Source organism: Condylostylus longicornis, unplaced genomic scaffold (genome assembly GCF_029603195.1).
Source record: "Condylostylus longicornis isolate FDR11 unplaced genomic scaffold, ASM2960319v2 ptg000048l, whole genome shotgun sequence".
Taxonomy (NCBI): Eukaryota; Metazoa; Arthropoda; class Insecta; order Diptera; family Dolichopodidae; genus Condylostylus; species Condylostylus longicornis.
In genome coordinates this window covers 15,159,937-15,184,213 of record NW_026578017.1, presented here as the reverse complement: position 1 = coordinate 15,184,213, position 24,277 = coordinate 15,159,937, and the positions used below count along the sequence as shown (strand labels likewise).

The window sequence follows — 24,277 nt, the reverse complement described above, 5'->3', positions numbered from 1 at the left end:
ATTTAGTTAAATTGAAACTTCTCCAAGCCTCTTATTATGAGTTTCATTGAGATATGTGAGTGTTTTTTATTTACTCTCATTTGAGTTTTCATTTGTTCTCATTTCATCTTTTTATACCCTGCACTTCGTGAAGGGTATATTAACTTTGGTATGGAGTTTGTAACTACTTGAAGGAGTCATCTGGGGTATGGACATATATATATATTCTTGCTCAGCGTAAAATTCTGCGTTGATTTAGACATGTCCGTCCGTCCGTCCGTCCGTCCGTCCGTCCGTCCGTCCGTCCGTCCGTCCGTCCGTCCGTCCGATCGCACGATAACTCAAAAACGAACAATGCAATCGACACCAAACTTTCACAAGTTGCTTCTTTTGTGCCAAGGACGAACCCTATTGTTATTGGACCAATTCGGACAACGGGTTCGGGTAGCTGCCATACAACTCAAAGAGTTTATTTTAATTATTTCAAAAACTAATAAAGGTACAAATATAGAATTTTGTATACATGTGTCCAATTATATTCTACATATGCTCTAAAAATTTTAATGAGATAGCTGCACCGGTTCGGGTGGCTGCCATACAACTCCAAAAGCAAATTTTTTATATTCGGCAAAATAATAAAGTCAGATTCATGAAACTTGGCAGTCGTGTGTCCAATTATAGGTCAAAGATATTTCTGAAGTTTTGGTGGAATTGCTTGACAGGTTCGAGTGGCTCCCATACAAGTCCAAAAGCTTATTTTAAATATTTGGAAAAGTAATAAAGACAGATTCATGAAACTTGGAGTTGTGTGTCCAATTATAGGTCAAAAATATTTCTGAAGTTTTGGTGGAATTGCATGACAGGTTCGAGTGGCTCCCATACAAATCCAAAAGCTTATTTTAAATATTTGGAAAAGTAATAAAGTTAGATTCATGAAACTTGGCAGTTGTGTGTCCAATTATAGATCAGATATATTAGCGAAGTTTTAGTGGAATTGCTTGGCAGGTTCGGGTACCTGCCATACAACTCCAAAAGCTAATTTTAAATATTTGGAAAAATAATAAAGTCAGATTCACGAAACTTGGTAGTTGTGTGTTCAGTTCTAGATCAGACATATCCGTGAAGTTTCTATAGAATGGTTTCACAGGTTTGAGTAATTGCTATACAACAATAAAAGGTGCAGGGTATAATTCAATCGGTTCATACCGACTGAAACGTTTTTACTTGTTATTTTCTCTTATTTGGATATCTAATTTTTTTTCCACATTCTCTTATAGATTATCTAGTGAAACATGTAAACATGTTGTGCAGCATACAAAACTTCTGCAAAATTAATATATTTTTATTTTCGAAAATTTTAGTATGCTTCCCAGATGATTTAAAATGAGAATGAATAAAGATTCTAAAATTAGAACATTATTTTATTCTTATATACAAATTATAAAAATTCGTACAGAATACATATGTATATATGAATATAAATCTCTCACTATATAATTCATTTCTTCAAATCAAAATATTGATCATTTTTTTCTAAACCACAAAGATAAATGAACTTCAAAAATAAATAATTGTTCCAAATTAAAAATATAAAAAGTAGAGAAAAAAATATATCAAATTTTTTTGTTTTTACTACATACGAGTACGATCTACTATGTACTACTTCCTTAAACATATTAAACAAATTGTAGTTTTTCCGACAATATTTAACATATTAATACCATTGAAATGGTATACATGTCGTCCTATTTTTAAATATAATATAATATCACTTAATTATTTTCTTTTTTTATATTTTGTGAGCTAAACAAAAATTAGCAGTGTAGTATATCTTTTCTTTTTAAATATGAAAATGCGATGTTTTATTTTATTTTCTTAAATGTCCTCATCAATAAATAAAAATAATTTTTTTTTCTTTCTTTAAATTATTAAAAAAGAGATCAAATAGACGACTATAATGAATTCAATAATATTATATTTATAATAAGAAAAATATAGTGTACAAAGAAAAGTTTGTGTGGTAGCCAAAGGTTGATGAAGTGTTTAACAAATAAAAAATTAATAGGAAAAAAATACAAACATAAATAGTTTGTGTTCAAATATTGAAAGTAAAATATTGTGTCGTTACATGAATTGTCAGCAGTAACTATGTCTAGAAGAAAAATTAAAAAAATTATTTTAATTTTCTATACAATGATTTTCTTAATAATTACACTGATTATTAAATGAAAGTACAAATTTTGCGCACCTGCGTTGTCATACATTGCTAAAACTAGACAAACTGACCAATCATTTGCGTCTACATTCGATGAAAGATATAGGCTAGATTATGAGATCTCGTTCTTTTCAACGTTTCTGTCATTTGTTAAAGTAAAACAACTTCTAGAATATGAAGTTTTTGTAAATTAAGAAAATTGCATACTTTTGGGCGTATATTTATATGATAGGAAAACCTAGATAATATAAATATGATCTTCAAAAACTGCTTAATTATACTGTTAAACCATTAGTTGCTCTCACTAACACTATAATTACTTTACCTAATTTTATTTTATATACGTTTTCAAAGAGGTTTACGTTAAAGGTTAATTTAATTCATTTAAATTGTTAGCTCGTAGAGCAAGAAATTTTTGATTGTTACATGGAAATGTTAAAGGTCTTGAAATGAACAAGACTTTAGAAACCAAATTGAATAAAATTCGGAATTACTATTGCCTAAAACAACAAACTCCTGTTAACTATGTGTACAAAAGTTGAATTTCTTTTACATTTTCATTAAATTTTAATCTACAATATACTTGGAAAAAAAATTACAACTAGTTGGTCAAAAATTTCTGAATTCCAAATTTTCTAATTTCAATGATGATTTCATATATAGGAATTAATTTTATAGTCATGTGTCATGACTCATTTAGATCATTTTAACATGTTACACATAATATATAAATATATTATGTTTGTTCTGAAACAATCTACTTAATATTGCACACACATATATATTTATTTTTATGTTTTTATTTATTCTTTTTGATACACCTACGAATGGGGTTTTATGCAAAGGTCGCCACACAAGAAGCTTTGTTTGTGATATCAAATCTTTATATAGCCATTTCACGTTTTACTCCATTTTAATATACATGAATTACAATTTATCTATGCAAATTCATATTATAATTTATAAGTATGATATCACCTGTAGTTTATCACATAGATATCAACATATCAAACATAAATATGAAAATACAACATGAGCGCATATTATTATCTGTATAATAAAAAGAAGAGCTCAAATTAATATTTCTAATCTTGGATTTTTAAATGTTACGCGGGTACAATTTTTTTCATAATTTATTCAAAAGCGTACAGAATTGCAATTCAAAATTATTCATTTGCTTACTCGTGTTTAGATATAAAAATAGAAAAATATGTGAATTATGTCAAAAAAAAATTAATTCATCTAAGTACTTAGTAAAAAATGAAAATTTTATAATCACACTTTTCCCGAATTTATGTTATTACAGAAATTTAAATTATTGTTTAAAATTATACTCGTTTCTGCCTAATACCTACGCTTCTTTATTTGAAAATTACTTAATTTAACATTGAATAAAGCTTTGTAGAAAAAATGTATGAATAGCTTGCGTTATAAATCTTAGAATAACATAAAACAAAATAAAAATTGAATATTCTTTCCAAATGTATGAAAGGTCATCACTTCATTGTTAACTACACGATTTTCAAATTTTAACTTTTTGCAAAAATTTTTCCAAATTTTTCTATATCTCTTCTCTATTTCGCGAATCTTGATTAAAGAGTCAATTTTATAAAATTCCTGAGTACTTTTTTGTCTTCCTAAAATATTTTGTATAAGTTACCCTATTTCAGATGTATATGGTATCTATAATTTTTTTTTTGTTGCCTGTTGTAGTTCTTTCAGGTGTTTACAATTCAAATTTCTTTTATTCAGGGTCGAAATACGACTTAGAGTCTTTCTATAGAAATTGTCGAACTTAAACTCATCAGACTAATTAATTATAAGAAAATTATATCTGAAAAGTCAGAATAATATGGCAATACCTCTATTCGCTTATCTTGTTCTTTTGTTTATCCTTATTTCTAATTGCATTTAAAATTTTGAATTACATAACAGCTTAATATTACTCTCTACTTTTCAGAATAATCACAAGTTACTTAATACGTATATGATTTTCTTATCAATTATTTTCCGCTGCATTTTTATAAAACATTTTTTTTATATTTTCTTAAGTAGTGTGTTTAATTTTCATAAAATATAGTCTAAATACTCTAAATCATCATCGAATTCCAAAATTTCGATATGTGTACATTCTATTTCATATAATACGTATTGATGATCGTTCAAAGTACGAGTATATCTTATATTCTAATCCAAAGTTGAGTTGGCTGGAAAGGCAAGTAGCATCGTCTAGAAGTTGATGCCACATTATTATCGCATAGAAATTTATATCATGCATGTATGAATATACGTGTAAATTTAAGTAATAATTTTATCATATCTATCATATTATTTTGACACTTGGTTTTGATATTGATATTATGTACACTTGGTCAAAATTTTTATGACCGTCAATACAAATTAGATTTATGTAGTATAAATTTTTGCATTGCAAACAATCTAAAGCATTAAAATGATTGTAAATTAATCTATTATAAATTTATTTAAATTTTTAAGCGCCATTCTAGCAATGTTAATTTTTGCCCACAAAACCGCACTATTAATTTTATATGAATCATATAATAACAAATAGTTTTTCAATATAATTACATTCCCAATTTCAACATAAATTACTGAACCTTGGAAATGTTAATCCATACATAATCTTGTTATCTCATCACATGCATATTATAGCGCAAGAATTGAGTACAAAATCATATTATTCATAACCATATTCATGTGCACATATGCACACATACGCAGTATATGAATTTATAGAATTATAAAATAATTTAAATCTTAAATAAGCCCTGTATAAGAAATAATTCAGATCAGACAATGTCAATTCCATATATGACAATTAAACCACACAATATGTATACTTGTGTACGTATATATATGCATATTTAACGAATATTATTATCTACATGTGCATATGTGTTTACATCCAGTCTGTTCCATAAAATCCTATAATGTATTCCTATATATATATAAAGATGTCTGTGGCTGTTCCCATAAATATTAAAATTTTTGAAGTGTGCCTTTTTTTATATTTTACTAGCATATTAATCTCTTAAAATTTTTCACATTTTTTATCTTAAATTCTTATACCTCATGTATACACTGTACACTTATGTGTATAAGTTTATAAACACATTCATAATTATTGTATTCATATATATGTATGCCTTGTTTTTTGCATTTTATGCCACATTTAACAAAACGATTTAAACAGCGGTTTTCTAATAAAATTTCCCGTGTATTATTTGAAGGTGAAAATAAGTAAAAATATAACAAAAGATAAAATGCATCTTTGGCCACATTTAAAATTTTTTTTTTAATTTTGTTTTTTTTTTTGTCTTCTAAGATTCGCTTTCATTAATATTACAATTTTTTTTTCTTAACTTTAATTTGAATATAGGGATATCACGTCATATCAGTTTATTTATATAAATATCAGATTTTTTAAAAATATCTCAGAAGAAAAAATGTTGAATTGTAAAAAAAATTTATTGGAATTGAAATTTGCAACTTTATATTATACACATACGTACGTATATACCTGCCTATATATATTTATAGGTTAAAATTACATAAAACTTAATGATGGAAATTATGTTATGTTTTTAAAAATAAAATCTATAATGATAATACCGAGATCCAGGGGTGTATTCAGAAACAAAAATAAGTACAATATAAAATTATTGAAATAAATCGGCCGTTATTTTTTGATTAATTTTATAACATTTTGTGTTTGTCTTTATTCTATTATAATTATTATTTAAGTAAATACTAAATATTACTAATGTAGAATTAGAGAGGTTTTGTTCTCTTTTGTATAGCTGTGCATTACGTTATGTTAGAAAAACTCAAAAAATCCATTTTAACTAGGTATCTTTCTGTCTGTCTAGCTTTGTAATCTTATTTATATTAAATTTGATTCAACCGATTTTCAGGGAAACTTTTATACAAATATGAGTTCAACCTGGGAACATAGAATAGTTTTTCACTACAATCCAATTTTTTCTCATTAATGGATCTGTTTTTTAGTTGTATTGGCAAATTTATCAAAAAAAATTGGATTCCCGAAAATGGATTCCTATATAAAGAACCAAAACAACTTCTTGAGCAAAAAACATTTTCACAATTTTCTTAAATACTTTTCACCAAACCGAAGACAAGGTTTATTTATTGATTAATAGAAAGATTTTAGTAAAATTTGCACAAATTGAAAAATATTCTAAACGGCCGTTTACACGCTAACACAAAATCTTTTTATTTAGGAAAATTATTCTAAATATAAGTAAGTATAAGCCAATGTAGTATAAGGCAAAATTATCTGATTATTTAAAAATTTAATATTTATCAATATTTTAAGCCCAATATCAAAAAATGGAATTCTTGGGTAATTCAAATTTGTATTGCCAAATATTTTGTTTTTTTATTAAATTAAAAATTCAATTTATGTAGATTATGCATGCCCAATAACATTAATCTTCTCTTTAATATGCTAAACATTAATTAGTTGGATATTATATTGTATAATATACAATATTAATCATTGATCTTTGGATCTTCCATTCTATTTAGTATATGTATAAGTATGTATGCTATGCTGTTCTATTTTTTCCATATTGACAAATAACACGCAATATCATAATTTGAACAAAAAATAATAATATGATTTTGTAATAAAAAAAAATATTGACTTTAATTAAAAAATAAAATATACATATACATATTTCAAATTTAAAAATTTAAAATTCTTTCTCAATAAAAAATTTAGAAATCTAAATTATTAACAGAATAATTGAACAATATTGTCTATCATACATATATATATAGTATGTATATAAATGCGCCATAATGAATAATATAATTACATTTCTTAAACTTTATATTTTATAATTTCAGTTTCAAAATATTTTAATGAATACGGTAATAAAATAAAATAATAATTAATTCTTTATTATACATTCTTAATTGATTACTTCTTAGTGGCTCTTCTAAGTGTTATACAACTTATATCACATTATAACAAAAACACAATTTAAAAAAAAAGCTATAGGTACAATACCTAAAATATGACCCTGTTAAAATCAATTTTATTAAAAATAATTTTTCTGTTTTATTTTTCTACAATTTTTTTTTTCTATGAAAATCATAAAGCGCATCAAAACATAAAAGAATGGAATTAATTCCAACATAACACACGAAATCAAAATCGTGTTAGTTTTATAGTGCAATCTAACCAATATTTTAATAGCTCGCTTTAAACATAATCTACTCACAAACACATATAATATAAAATATATTATTATACATTGTGTATATGTGTACAAACAAAATTATAACCTATAAATATTTTTTTTAATATTTATTTTAATACCAATTAGTGCATAAAATATGGTAGTTTAATAAGTTTCTTTTATCATATTATTGTTATATATTTTCAAAAGTAATAATTTGAGTTGAAAAACAAAATTACATTTAATATTTTATTATTAATTTCAAAAACTTTTTAAAAGAATTTGTAAGCACGTTGTCATACTATTATAAATATATTTATACACATTCATATTTATCACACATGTACGCTTATATTATATAAATATGAGAATATCACTCTCATTATAACCCAATTAATTTTGAAATTATTTTTGAATAAAAATAATAATAATAGCGAATTTATGAAAAATTGAAGAAGTTCAAAATTTTTAACATAATATCAACTATTGTTCTATTTCACAAGTAATCATATCAACATAGTACACTCATTACATATGAATATATGTACAAACATTCATTCCTTTAATTTTTAATATAGGGTAATTGCGGTTTAATTCGTTTTCAATTTCATACGGTTTTAAGCAATAATATACCTGTATATAAAGGAATGTAAAAGAACAATTTTTCCTTGAACAACTGAAAATACTCATTAAAACTGAATAGAACAATTATTATTTACATGCTAGCTAGTCAAATTATGTTCGTTCGGTAGCATTCTAAAATATATCAAACTATTGCATACATTTAGGATAAACAAAAATAAAAAAGCTTTAGCTTAATGATCCAATTCTAGGCCTAATTGAATGAGTTAAGTTAAATTACTACATTTTTTGATGTCATAGACTTTACCGTTAAATTTTCCTTTTTATAGAAATTTGGAAAATCTTGTGGTTTCGAAAATATAAGGTGCCGAGCCTATAACTCGAAAGAAGATGAGGATAGAAATTATTTCTTCTAACGAAATAAATTGTTTGTGTGTCTAAAAGCCGCAAACTTCTAAAACCTGCGGTTTACAAAAAAAAAACCATTATTAGTTAATTATAAAAAAAATAAATTTAATAATTTTTTATGTTATTTTGTAATTAAATTGATGTTTCATTTCCCGGCTATGGCTATTCCCTTTACATGACCTTTTTGTGTAAAAATTAGTTTACAATTGTTGTATAAACACGCTATTTTTCGTGTAATTTTAGGAATTAGTATATAGTGTAAATCGGAAAATATTTCATTATTTTCAAATTGAATAACGTTATCAAACGAGAATTCTCGAGGTAACGTTAATTAAGTGTAATTCAAATAATAGTTAATTAATTTTTTTTTAATATTTAGTATTTTAAAACTGTTTAATCAGTAATTTTTGTAAATAGCTACTTAGTTTTAAATTAAAGAAAATTCGGAGTGAAAAGGAATAATTGAAAATTGAATCCTATATTGCTACGGAATGGTAGAATTAAATTTTAAAAATTTAATAAATTCATATTTTATTTGAATTTGATTCGAATGTAGGTTAAAATCAAATTTTCATCCAAATATAAATAATGTACTCGTATACGTTCGAATTATTTGAGGCAAATTTATAATATTTTTAACCATGAACAATGTGTAATTTATTACTTATTTACAATAAACATAATTACAGCGCTAATGAAAGAATAAATTGTGTAATTAAAAATTAAAATTGATTAACTATTTTTAAATTTAAAAAATACTTAAATACATACATAATTACACAATTATTGTTTTTTTCCATATTACACAAAATCTATTTCAAGACTTTTCTCGTCTGCCATCCGATATTTCGATAATAATCAAAATAGCAAGCTGACTAAATATATTCTTATTATATTTGATACAAATATAGAGTGCCACTTGAAATTGTGTTTCATTTGCGCATACATACTACATATGTGTTCCTATTCGTATTCACTTGTACGAGCAGGACTTAAAAGTAAGCTATGTAATCAAAAGTGAGCTGTATACCAATGATGCTTTATTCTTAAGTCTTTGATTGACAAAAAAATTAGATTTGTATTTTTTAAACTAATGGTCATGTCGTATATTTTCTGTTGTTGTTCGCTCAATTTACGTTAAAACTAATTTGTTATAGCTAACTAACACTGTTAAGTATTGTTGCCACTGTTTGAATCTACAATTTACACTAATTGACTTTTAAGCTCTTAAGAAATAAAAAATTCATAAACTGAAAAGCAGTTTGAGGTTTTCTATACTTTAAACAATGTAGGCAATGTTATAGTACTTATAGTTACAGTCTAGGTAATATTTTTCAATGTTTACATACTACTCATTCCCTAAAAAACTATGGAATAAATCGAGAGAAATTATTACGTGTTATATTTCTCTCAGTTTTTGTGATTTTACGAATTACAATTCACATTTTTCACATTTTTCTTATGATCTGAGGCGATTTTCTTATTTAGAACAGACCTACTTATCATCAGCATCGTTATTATTACATTTTGATAGTAAAAACATTGTAAAGATCATAGTTAACATTTTTCTTTATTGATTACCAAATACTATTATTATTTATTGTTCTATAAATTTTTTTAATATCATACAGTAATTCCTTTTTGTTCATTTCCTTACGTTCTTATTCAATAATGTGGAAATAAAATCTCCGATCTCATGAATTTTATATATTCAGACATACTTTTAGTGTGAATTACTTAATTCATATGAACAAAAAGCGAATAGAATTAATAGAAATGATGAAATGGAATTTTCTTTGACAAGTCAGCAAATTGCCATGTTAAACATATAGACTTTAAAATAACATGGGACATGAATTTCTTTCATAACACTCGGTTTCGAATTGCGCATCCAAGCTCCTTTCTTAATATTTTTTAAATTAATTTTTTGAATTATTTTCAATTTATGCATTTTTCTAATTTTAAAATAAACCTAAAGATTTATTGCCCTTTATTTAATTTTTGTATTTATTGTATATTTTACTTGATTATTCCTTTTTTAAATTCTTTGTGTTTATGTGGTGTTAATAAAATGTTTGCAAAATGATTTATTAAAGTGATTAATCAAAACAAAACAAAATTCTTAATTTAATTGAAGGTGTAGGTATTTTTATACAATTTTATAATTGTACATACAAACATACATACATTAAATATATAGACGTTTTGTTTATTTTGAAAAATAAAAAAAAAATTTTATATTCTTTTAAAAGAGTAATTTTACAATTTTGTTTGATTTTCTTTTTAAAATAAAAATTGCTGCTATCCCCACAGAAGTTTATAAATATTTACTATAAAAAATTTTTCTTTGTTAGACATTGGTGTTTATGTGGGGATTTTATTTTATTATTTTATTTTTGTTTACTCGTATTATTTTCCTCTTTTGTTATGGATTTTGTTCCGCTGGGACTAATGCACATCCCGTTTCGTGACGTATTGAAAAAAATGTGCAATTATTTATATACAAAGCATATCTATATATTATTCAGACTTTCAGCACCTATGTACTTGTATACACAACAATTTTACGAGATATTTCATAGCAATTTTATTTTAAAAAGATTCTGTTTTATTTTTTTGTTGTAAAAGGCACGAAACTAATAATAATTCATGATAAAAATGAACTTATCACAATCGATTTGATTGCATATATAGTGAAGGCATGATGTTGTGCAAACAGCTAAATTACTAAAAAATAAGGCGCTGAAAATTTTGACACGCTTTCTTTTTTTGTAATTGCTATGTAATTTTTATTTTAACTTTAACATGAAATAAAATTTTCAACTTCTAGTTATTTGAGATGAAATCAAGATTTTTGATAAATTTTGTTATCGTTGTACATTATATTTTTGTTAAACCGACAATTTCTCTAAAGTGTTATGTTAGGGCCAATAAAATTTCAAATTGAAAAATAAACTTCTTTTTATTTATTGAATAATGGATTATTCTTAATGAACTACATTCTGGACATTTAAATTTATGTCACATTTTTGAGCACAACTAGTCGTATGTCATGAATAATACGAAAAATATTGCAAACATTTCTATTTTACAAATCGTAAAACCGCTAATTGATTTCAAATTAATACTGCCTTTTCTCGAAATGGGCTTCATATCACATATGACATGTTTATTGTTTTTGCCTAAATTACTTATATTTATGCAAACAAAAAATTATTGTGCATATTTCGATGACAATCTGTAGTTTTTTAATTAGAAACTAGTTCTGCTTTTTTTCTACATTTGATAGCGTTGTTCAATCTTTTCATGGTGAATTGTCATTGTATACTCGTAATTACAATAATTGACACAAAAAACGCATGGTAACAAGTATAGTTCTTTTAACAGATAATCATTTGAACAACCTGACGGTTATTTTTCACAGTAACTTCTTCCTAAGGAAAAAATTCACCCTACGCAAAAAATTTCTAAACAACCATTATTTTTTAAAATAATTTAATACCTATAGTTTCCCTTAATACTAGAAATTTATTTAAAAATTAAAAGAACTTTTTTTTATTTACAAAAAAATTAATTATTTAAAAAAATTAAACTTCTGCAGTAACTCAATTTCAACTTAAGCATATCAAATTAACACTGAACCATATTTACATATATTTAAAATTATTATGGTGTACAACAACTGCCAACAGTTTTGAATTTATTTAAAATATATTTATACACGTATATATAAGATTCTACATAAGATTAATACGGTATGACTCAAAAATGATTAACGTTCAACAAAATTTTTTTATAAAATAATTATGAAAAAAAGACAAATAAATTTAATAAAAAAAAAATTAAAAAATTAAAATAAAAGTGCAAGAAGTCAATAAAGTTACAAAAAAAAATTTATTTATATAAAATGTATAAAAATATTTTAAATTGAATATAAGAAAAGAAAAAATGCACAAAAAATTCAAAATTTATTTATTTTATATGAAACATATATGAAAAAATAAATGAGGCAAAATTATTGCCCCATAATAATCAAAATAAAAAGGAATATCACGATAAAAAGGATAAAAATCCAAAAATTATGGTGCTTATGAAGGAAATTCTTAATATTCTCTTAATTATTGTGATATGTTCGAATGCATTTCGAATTGATGTTAAACGTAAAAATCATGTTGAATTAAATGGAACAAAGGTAAGTGAACAAATAAAATATAAATAGCTAGTATGTAAACATTTCACATTTTATTTTACATATGTATATACCGATTTAGTTTAAAAAAGCGAGACTATATAAGTACACATATATACTCATATAAAATTTAAATTTTAATATTGCTTGAAATTTTTACTTGATATTTTTATAATGACTTTAAAAAATTATTTCTTTCGTGAATTTATATAGGAACAAATCAGTGTACGTTCCTTTATCTTAATAATGAATATTGACATTAATGATTTGACAATGAATATTGTAAATAAATTTTTTCTTATGTTTCATTACCTTTTTTACTATTTTTTACATTATCCCTTAATATTATTATATATTAAATTTTTTACATTCATATAGTATTTATTGAAAAAATCAACTGTTAAATGCAAATTTGGTTTCGGATTATCGCTTTGGAGACATGCTATTCCTAAAATTTTTTGCTAAATATTGAATATAAAAAAGTTGAGTAAAATCAAACTTTTTGTTCAGCAAGGAGGAATACTGCTCTTAACAAAAAATTTATTACATTATTTAAATTACTTTTATTCAAATATACAAAAGTATTTCAAATGATTGCATACATTTAGGTGCCGAAAATTCAAATTTTGCAAATTTCGGGATGCGATAACTTAAGAAGGGATCGAGGTGGAAAAAAAAAATTTTCTTCTAATAAAGTAAAATATTTTTTAATATTTAAAATATGTTAAAATTTCCAACTCCTACAGCTTGTCGTCTAGAAGAAAAGGGTATCAAAAATTTGAAGAAAAAAAAAACAGATATTCAATAAGGGTTCAAATTCAAACAAACTAATCTATGCCGCCATAGACGAAGTTTACCACTACTATTTTGTGTATGCAGAATTTAATAAACATTTGTAGTTTCATTACAAGCAATATTTAAAAAATGGCATTTTTAGGACTTTAAAGTAAAATTTTTTTTACGAAAATAATTTTCTAGTTAACATCTATTTATATATAAAATTTCAGCTTTCTATCTGAAAGACTAAATATCTGGTTATATGTGTGTCTGGTTATAGACTGAAATTTATAACCAGACACACAGTCAGAAGGACAGACGAACGAATGGGCGCATGGGTGAACGGAGGGACGGATGGAGGAATGACGGAAAAGTGTTAAAAAAAAGTTCCAAACATCAACTTCCACTTTTCGTATATAAATAAAAGCCGCATATTAAAGTTAACCACATTTTCCTGAATTATAAATTGTTTTTAAATATGAAGAACTCAAGTACACTAACAACCCAATTTTTGTATTAAGTAGACTTGCGTTGACTATTCCTTATTACCACAGAATTTGTTACACTATATTTAATACATAATATTGGTTATTATTTTGTAAAAATTTCGATTATGAGATCTGTGTACACACTATTTTAAAATAATGTTTTATAAATTTTTTGAAATGTTTTTAAAATGAAAATTATGTAATTTTCAAAACAATGAAAATTCCTTTTGCACATTTATAATCAAAAAGTTTTTTAATCTTTGTACCAAAAATTTCACAATATTTTTTCATTTTTTCCTCATTTTTTTATTTTAAATTAAATGAATATAAACTGATAGGCGTCCAATGGACTATATATGATTTTTTATATAATTTAAAAGTTTAAAGTCTAATTATAGCATAGTCATTTTTCATAATCTTATTTAAATTATAATTAATGTATAGTATATGTATGTACGTATGTACGTATATAATCATGAAAAGTGAAATAATTAAAAATTCATTTAGTTTTTATTTAATAAGTAAATGAAAGTAAAAATATACTTTAATTCTCGTAATAAATATTAATGATAATATCTTATATAAAATAAGAAAAAGAAAATTTTCAAGATGAAAAGATTTTCATTTTTATTTTGAACATTTTCATTTTGTCTGTCTGATTTTCAAAATACAAAAAACAATTATTACTCGTACAATAAGATAGGAGGAGGAAGTACTTTCTTAACTCGGTCTATTATTTTGTATTTTTTTTTTCCTTAAACTCAATTATGTAGCAGTTTACTCATTAACATATTTCTTATTTTAATTTTATATAGATGAATACATATTTTATACATTATATATGTATGCCTATGTATGTATAGTAATTAAAATTTAAAACTAAAAAAAAATTTATATATGTATAATAATATGCGTTCAATGTGGAAAATAAAAGTAAAAGCAAATTACTTAATACATATATTAAAAAGTATTACAAAAGTATTACATAAATTTTAAGTTGGTGAATTGCAATAATTCAAAAAAAAACAGAAACATTGCAAGGTATAAATGGTTACGCTACTCACTACTTAGTTTAATGATTTTCATTTTTAAAATTTACATAACTTGCTAATTCAAACGATATATACATATATTTGTATTATATAAATATATATATATACAATTTAAATATAAGATTTTATAGTTAATATTTTGCGAATAGGGCACACAAATTATACTCTTCAATTATAATACAAAGTAAGCATATAGATATTTCTTAATATTATAAGGGAAGTATGACTATACGGAATGGATTACCATACTAAAATGTACACATATAAATGTATAGAGACGGTTAAATGATCTAAAAAGAATGTGCAAATCATATTAATTTATTTTTAAATGGAAAAATCACATTTATATGCAAATTAAATAATAGGAATAGCAAAAAAGAATCTGATGCAGTATGGCTAATAATTCTTATTTAAAAGAATAATTTTCTTTTCTATTATACAAAAATTAATTTCGATTGAATTATGCACAAGTAGTACATATAAATACAATTGACTCTTCGTTTGCTATGTGGCACTATAAGGTTTAACATGGCCTAAATTAAATTTTGATGCTAATTTAATGAAAATGTTTTTGTTACAATATTGTATAAGTAATATAAAAAAATTTATAATTTAAGACAACTGTCACTTGTTATACCATAAAAAATAAAGTTGGGTCAAACCAATGGTTTGTATAATAGCACTTTTCCCTTCAACAAGTGAAAATATTGCTTTTAAATACAGTCTATGTATACCTATAACTCTATTAAAATAATTTTCATTCATATATGTACAAAACTATTTCTAGGATTGCATATATTTAGGATGAATGATTTATGTAGTCTTTGAAATAAAGCAAAAACTAATATAAAGTGGGGTTAACGTAATGCTCGATTTTAAGGGTTAATTGTGTTAGTTAAGAAAAATAATTATATTTTTTAATGTCATGGAATTTACCGTTAGCTTCTTACGTTTATAGAAATTTGAAAAAGCTTGCGGTTTCGGAAATATAAGGTGTCAAAAATTCAAATTTTACAAATTTCAAGAGGCGATAACTTGAGAGGGGGTGGAGATGGAAAAAAATTTTCTTCAAACGAAATGAACCATTTGTTAGTGTCTAAAAGTTCCTAAAATTTTAAGCTTCTACAAACTGGGGTCTAGAAGAAAAACGAAATCAAAAATTGGCAAAAAAAACACTTTAGATAACGGTAAATTTGAACGGCCATTTTGTTCTTCTTAAGTTCAACTATAGGATACCGCGCTAGAAGAAGTAAGCCGCTGCCTTTCTGCGTTTGCAAAATTTCAAAAATGCTTATGGTTTCATTGCAACAAATAGTTAAAAAAGGCCATTTTTAGGGTTTTGGGAGGTATAACTTCTAGAGGGGGGGAGATAGGTAAAAATTTTGTTCTACGGAAATAAGTTTCTAGTAAAGATCTATGTACATACGAAATTTCAGCTTTCTATCTTCAAGGGTGTAGAAGTTTTGTAAACAGACACACGGACAGACGGATGGACGGTTGGACGGTTGGACGGACGGACGGACGGACGGACAGAGTGAAACTAATAAGCACTTTTTTTCAAAAATTTTTTGGAAAAGTGCTAAAAACGAAAAAAAATTGATATTTAGAATAGAAAATGTGATTTTGTAAATTTTTAAACTATTAAAATTTCAAACTTTTAAGTGAATACTTTAAATATTTCTGCAGTTGGTGTAAAAAAGCTACATAATTCGAGTTTTATTTAAGGGTTCTATTGTATGTATATTGCGTCTCAGTATATTTTGAGCCCAAAGACATATTCTCCATATTAAACTAGCGAGTAGAACAGAAAAAGAATAAGAATTTTGAATTGATCCGCTAAAATTCTGGTCTTAAATGACTTAAGGAGCTGGAAAGATTGAAAAGCTCTCGATCGATGATGGAATAATATTAATTGCACGTAGATAGGCATGAGGAATTGTCTTTACTTTCTATCCTTCATAAATTTTCGTCTTTAACAATTACAGAAGAGTTATTGGAAGCAATTAAGGGGAGAGAATAATTCTAAAAGTGAAACAAGCAAAACTGATGTTCCAAATAAATCCTGAACAAATTTCGCAATATTGTTTCTAAATTTGAAGAAATGATTGAAGTTAAATCTTATAAAACTAACTACTTCTGAGCAGTATATAAGGGTATTTGCTAAGCTTTAATTTTCACTTTTTTTAATTTTAATTTTTTTCCCCAAAATTTTCATACTCGTATTTGCACGTACGAATTTGCACGAATTATAACTCTAAAAATCTATATGCGGTAAGAAAGCTATAATATGGAAAAAAGTTAAAAAATTACGATAATTATATTTAATAATTTAACATTATTAATCTTATATTTCTAATCTATATATAAGGCATTCGAAAATATTAAATGTTTCTATTGTACTGTTAATGGTTCCTAGTAATAGATCAAAAGCGAAACCGAATTTCATCTCTTTTCTATCTACATTAAAACTTTAACCTTTTCATTTTGTTTCTTAATATTATATTTACAATTAACTTTAACAATAATAAATTATTAATTATCATGTTTTAAGATTATACATACTAAATTCCAAAATTAAATTAATATACATATGTATATATATAAAATTTGTAATGATCTTATACAATGTGTGATATATTAGATATGCTTGGCAATAATTCAAATTTGCTATTTATTCGCCTGGATGAAAATTAATTAAAAATTTAAGAAAACAAAATGGATTGTAATAATATAATTGAAACTATATTGTTAAACTGGTTACTGAATTACTAAATAGATCAAAGTTAAATAATAATTAACAAATTTCCTTTTTAAAAGAAATGATTTCGTAAAAAACGAAACGTAATGGAAATATTACAGAAAATTACAGAAAATGCTACATAGTATTGCAAATTTAAGAAAATGAATTCGATTTAAAGATTAATTGCATAAAATAATGAAAAATTCAAAATATTTTATGGGAATAAATTTTAATATGATTTCATTTACTAAATTATTCATCTTATAGCTTTCGCTTTTAAGAACTAAGCATTTGAATTTTTATATTTGCAAGTTTCATTAAAATATTGCAAAATATAAACCTTAATTTTATTAATTTTGCTCTTATTTTCACTTTAGTTAAGTATTTAATTTTCAATTTCGGGAAGGTCGAAATTCATAACCAATAAAATGAGTTGTGAAAATATTCTAATTAAAAATTTCATTATTAAAATTTGGGCACCATTGGAAACAGCGCAACTAAGTTTTAACTTTTGAATGTATAATGTCCAAGTGTTAGAAAATCTATATTGGTACGATTTAGTTTATGACATTTTAATCGATTTATTTTAAGCTCTTTACTAAAATGAACAATTGAAAAATTACATTTAGAATAATATTGTGAATTATTTAAAGATTCTCTCATTTAATGTTGAACTACATTAATTTGAGAATCTTTAATTTGAGTTTATTAAAATTTCCATAAGTAATTTTAACTTTCATTGCTTTAAAATATGGATCTATTAATTATGTATAAACTGAAACATTATGGTTTGCATTAATTTTCAAATTAATGCAAACAAAGTAATAATAATTCTTCATTCATTATTTAATGTAGTTTCTGATCCAATACCAGAGTTATGCAATATAAAAATCCAACCTACATTATCCAGCTGAATTTTTTTTAAAGAAAACGCGGCCTGTGTGTGTGCAATACTCATCAAGATATTATAATTTACTCTATCTCAATTTAATTTTTAAGATTTAAAATTGAAAATGCCGAATTTTTTTTAAAAAATGTTTTGTAATTCGTACATAAAAATATACTCGATTGACAATACTCGTAAAACATTCAAGAGAAAAATTCTCATTTTCAATCAATGACAGCACCTAATTGCAAAGTTAAATTTTGCTATTTCTTATTTTCTATGCAATTTAAATTTTACTTTCAAAATAATAATATATTTGATGCCTCTCATTGAACCATTTTAGAAATTCCAAAAATTTTTTCAAATATTATAATTTTTTTTTTTGTTCAACACTCATATTACTGGTAAATTCCAAAAATTTAAAAATTTTCATCAACTCTAAATTAAAAAAAGATGAAAACCATTTAAAATAAATTTCAAGTATACAGTAATAGTGTCTACCTTAATATTCTGAGAACGAAACTGATGAAATGTGGCATTAATAATTGTGGTTAATATTAGAAATTTTGATTATGATATTTCGAAAGTAAAATTATCATTTTAGTGGTCTTATTTCTCATCACATTCCATTTAGACCATACATATGTCATTCTTTTTAATCTAATTTTCCTATCTATTTTTTTTTAACTTAGAAAAAACTCAAAAATATATTTGCAAAAAAAATTTTTTTTTTTTCGCAAATATGATCCCAAATTTTGTCAGTATTTTTGTTTTATATCAAGAAAACAAAATTTTAAAGTAAATCTAGAACAAGAAATGGTTCATGTACACCAATATGAATGGCCTACATTTTTTTTTTGCTTCATAATATTCTACAAATTTTATTCCACATTTACTTGTCTGTATTTACTTGTTCTACATTCATATACACATACATACGTACAAATTACAAACACACTTATTATATAAGTATGTATAATATGTACCTATACATTATTTCTATCTGGTTACACTTTAAATTATCTAATAAATTTTTTTAAGTGTGAAATTTTATTTTCGCAATATTTATAATCAGTGATGAAAAAAATTATTTTGTTTTTTATTATATTTTTAGTAGCATATGAGCATTATAAATAAACGCACCCACAATATTTTATTAGCATATGAAAGAAATTGCTTTTATTTTTTTATTTTATTTTAAATTTTTCTCGGATTATCTTCCGCTTCCTTAGTCATGACTAATTGATATAAAAAATTAAAAGCATAATACAGTTTTTCAAATAAACAAAGAGAGAAAATACAGGGTATGACATTTATGCATAACAGGTCGTATACTTAGCTATAATTTGAAATACAACTACAATATAAGAATTATGAAAACTGTTATATAATCAGAAGTACTGTTATATAAGTACAGAAGTTCTATTACTGGTACAAATTAAAATATATACTATTGATACATACTTATATAATGCATTATGTTATACGTGTTCTTTCACATTTTAAGAAAATTTTGATTGCAATTACTAAAATTTTAGTATAACAATTGATTTCTACTGATAGCTTTATTTTTTATTTGGCCCATAGATAGTGGAAATTAATAATCTGATAACGAAATCAATACGGCAGTCTTGTGAAATTTCGATCAAGTTATTAATAATAAGTGGTGTCTCGTTTTTTTATTTTATTGAATTACCGATTGTACAAATCATTTTAATATGAGACACTTTGTTTATACAGCATTTGCGGTAGGTATATTAAAATATTTTTATAATATTAAATAAAAATTGAAGTTCAAGAATATAAAATTGGACATGATGATACTATCTATGTTTGTTATGATACTATCTATGTAAGTTTGTAAATAATCTGATTTTTGTTTATAATTTTTAAAGAGCATAAATGCGTACATTATCGAATTTTATGACAACATAATATGATGGGTATTGCAAAAAATTTACAATTAATTTTGATTAAAATTTGTATACATTCTAAAAATATTTAGTATATATTTTGTAAGAATATTGTGATATCATGGTCAAGGTAATTGTGGCTGGTTATTTGATGAATAAATTCTAAAAAAAATGTTATAATTATAGAGCACAGCATCAAGTACACTTTATATTATACTCTTGCCTAAAAATAAAACTTTTATGAACTCAATATCAAAATTCATTTATTATTTTGTTATAAATATGACAAAAAAAAATCTAATGTCAATGAAATAAGCAAAAATTTTTTTTATCTTTCTTTCTAGAGTCATAATTAAATAGAATTAAAATGGTTCTAAACATCTATAATAATTTGATAACTAGAACTTTAAATATATAGTATGTACACATGACATGAAAACTAACATAGTGCCTAACATCAAAAATACATTGATGTTAATCGATGTGTAAAATTAAATGCAGTTGTCTATATAAGAAAAAAAAATTCTTATATTGTTAAAATTAATAATTTACTTATAAAACAAATTTTTTTATATTCGTCACATTTATATAATAATAATTATTGTATTTGTATGTTCATTTTATATAGAGTTAGTTAATTACATTGATTATCACAATTGCAAACTATGTACACAAGTATAATTCCTATAATTCCTATATATACATACGGTATATTTTGAAGGTAAAACATAATTACAGGAGTTCATAGTAAATAAATGAAATATGTGTGTAAGTTTTTTTTATTATTAAATAAAAATAACACTAATAATAGAAAATATTTTTAACATTTGAAAATCTAATGCGTTAAAATTTGTCATTATTTCTCTATTAATTATTAAACTGTTGTCATGATGGCCATGGTATGAAAACATAATACCATCCTATTAAAACAGAATTTTAGAATAAAAAAAAAATTAAAATTTAAAACAATAAAATTGCTAATAAAAAAACATGAAAATTCTTTTTTTCTAAATTTTAATTTTTTTTTTTGGAAAATTTGAAATAGAAAAACAATATTATGAATTACGACCGTGATTTCTTTTTAACACTCATCTACATTGAGAACTTACTATGTATAATTTATAGAATATAGAATACCTAAGATGTTATTTTTTTAATATTATAGCATTACAAATTATACGTTTGATTTGTAATGCTTTAATGAGTTTCTATATTATGGTATAGTCATATGCTTTAATAATATAGTGGTAAATATTTCCTGAATATTAATATTGCAAAAATTCTATTCTTTTAAATAATTAAGTTCTTATATAATCATTGCTAACAAATGGTTAGGTATATATACATGTTAAGAGCTAACAATTTAGTTTAAAATCGTTATTACAAATTACTCAATTGTTATATAAAAATGGGCGTACTGTACGTACAGTATTAGAATTAGATAAAGACAAAGTTATTTGACAAAAACCATTTGTAGATATAACTGTATATAAATTAGCTATGTAATAAATTATTTTATAAATAATGAAATTCGAATTATTTCTACACATATACTACACATATGTATTTTATGTTTTTATTAAATAAAGATTATGTAAGAATGACTTTAACTTTTAATTTACTCGGGTATTTTAAAGAATTGTTTCATTCCGCGTCTTTTATTATTGTTTTATCTTGCACTTTTTTCTTTTTTTTTTGTGCTCCGAGAGACCGAGGCTTTTGAGCTCCTTTCACGTCAACCCGTAGGATCTTTAGTGATTCCCGTCCCCATCTACATCAGCCCTATACCTAAACCTCCTTTGTTATGCCTTGCCACGACACCCTAATGAAAGTTATATTAACTTTCGTATAGTGTTTGGAAACACTTGAAAAAGTCGTCTGCATAATGCAGAGCGAACATGTGTTATTTATTCTTGTCCATCCGTCTGTCCATTTATTCGTGCGTCCGTTCGTATGATTATTGTAAAACGAAACGCCACACTGAATTGTTTTTTTGCCAGAGGTAGCTGCTACTGAAATTAAAATAGGTCAAACAACGGGTTTGAGTACCTATTATACAACTCAATCTGTGAATTATTTATTATAAATTTTTGTAAAATAACTGAATTGAACTGAAAGTTCGGGTAGCTGCCGTACAACCTTATGGTTGCCTAGTTTTAAATATTTGAAAAAATACTAAAGCTATAACTACATGAAATTATGCGTCAGAAGTTGCAGTAAAATAGTACGATGGTTTTAATGTTTTAACCAGATTTTCATTCATTACGCTAGATTCGACGTTTTTACTTCTTTTGTATGTATACTTCAACAAAAGTTTCCTTTATAAATTCCTTTAAGTTATGGAATATTTGAATTTACTTAGCAAGTATTTTATTCCCTACTGATAATATCACATTTTTTATTGTAAAAAACTAAGTTTTATTAAAATATTACTTTAAAACGAAAGTTTTATTGTAATTCAATAATTAAAGTTCAAATAAAGTTAATAATTGTTTTAAGAGTAATTGGTTTACTAAAAATTATGTTCGAAATTTCTAATAATTCTGAAATATTTAAACCTTTATCACACCTTAGCATTACTATATTTGAAATATTTTTAATTATTTTCGAAATATTGTACAAAGACTAAAATTTCATTCGAGTACCTAGTCGTGTTTTGCAAAAATAAGAAATAACAGTGGCAGGCACAATATGACCCTCTATAATTATTTAATGAAATACATATTTTCATTAAAAAATATGTTAATACTCGTATAAACAAATAAGTAATTTATATAATTTACATATACATGCAGTATTCAATTCGATTTATTAAACTTTTACTTTTCTGATCTTTAAAAATCTTGTATATGCTTGCTATTGTTAATGATAATGAAATTTCTATAGGCACTTGAACAAAATAGCATTCAAAAAGTAAAAGCTACCATTCTCATTGTACCTAAACTAATTTTAGATTATTATAGCACAACGCCCCCGCAAGATTGGTATGGTATAGAAATGTACCGAAGAATATAAAATATTTTTCACATGGTTATTAATTTTATAATTTTAATTGTTCTATAGAGTTGAGTTGAGAGTTAAAAAAATCATGTATGTGTAGTAAAATTTTTAATGGTGCCGTTAAACTTAAGTTTTAACTGAATTTTAAAGAAGATTTATGAATTTGTCTCTAATTAATTTCATATAAAACTAAAATTTTTATACCTTTTTAATTATTATAAAGCAGACATAAAGATATAAAATTTACTTTATAATGACTTGAGTCAAGAAAAAAAAATAGCAACCTTTGCGAAAAAAAATATCTTCTTTCTTTAATTAAAGCTCTTGTAAAAGGATTAATGAACTTTAATTTTAATTATCTCAACTTATAAATTTACATTCCTACAGAGTTTGAAATTCAAAAGTTGGTGAATAACAACTTTTGTAATTTAATTAAAAATCATGAAACCAGAAACAATTCTACTTTTCATACCTAAATTTGACGAAGTTAAAAAAAATATTTTCTTATTTAATTTTTATAGATCGAGCGCGCAATTTTCTCTAATATCGTATTTGAATAGTGTAGAATGTTAATGACACTTTTATTTCTTACATCAGAATAATAATTTTCTTTATCAATATAATTTATTGTTATATGAAACAGATAAAAATTTCAACAAGAGCAAAATTTAAAAAAAAAAAATTTCTGCTTTGTATATGTGTGTATACACAAAAGATATTTCAATCCCGCAATTGACAAATTGATCATGACCTATAAAAATCGTGCCAATTTTATACTTATACAATTTATAGTGTACATTTATATATTTAAACATCTTAT

At 24.2% G+C, this 24,277-nt stretch overlaps 1 protein-coding gene across 4 annotated transcripts in view; it reads left to right on the top strand.

The window, feature by feature from the left end:
* Positions 1-24,277, top strand: part of LOC129611040 (uncharacterized) — a 76,110-nt gene that overhangs the window by 20,894 nt on the left and 30,939 nt on the right. For all 4 annotated transcript variants that reach the window (XM_055523955.1, XM_055523954.1, XM_055523953.1 and 1 more), the window contains exon 2: positions 12,014-12,604. In XM_055523955.1, coding sequence (XP_055379930.1) covers positions 12,494-12,604 — 111 coding nt within the window. In that variant the 5' untranslated portion in view covers positions 12,014-12,493. The remainder of the gene's footprint in view (positions 1-12,013; positions 12,605-24,277) is intronic.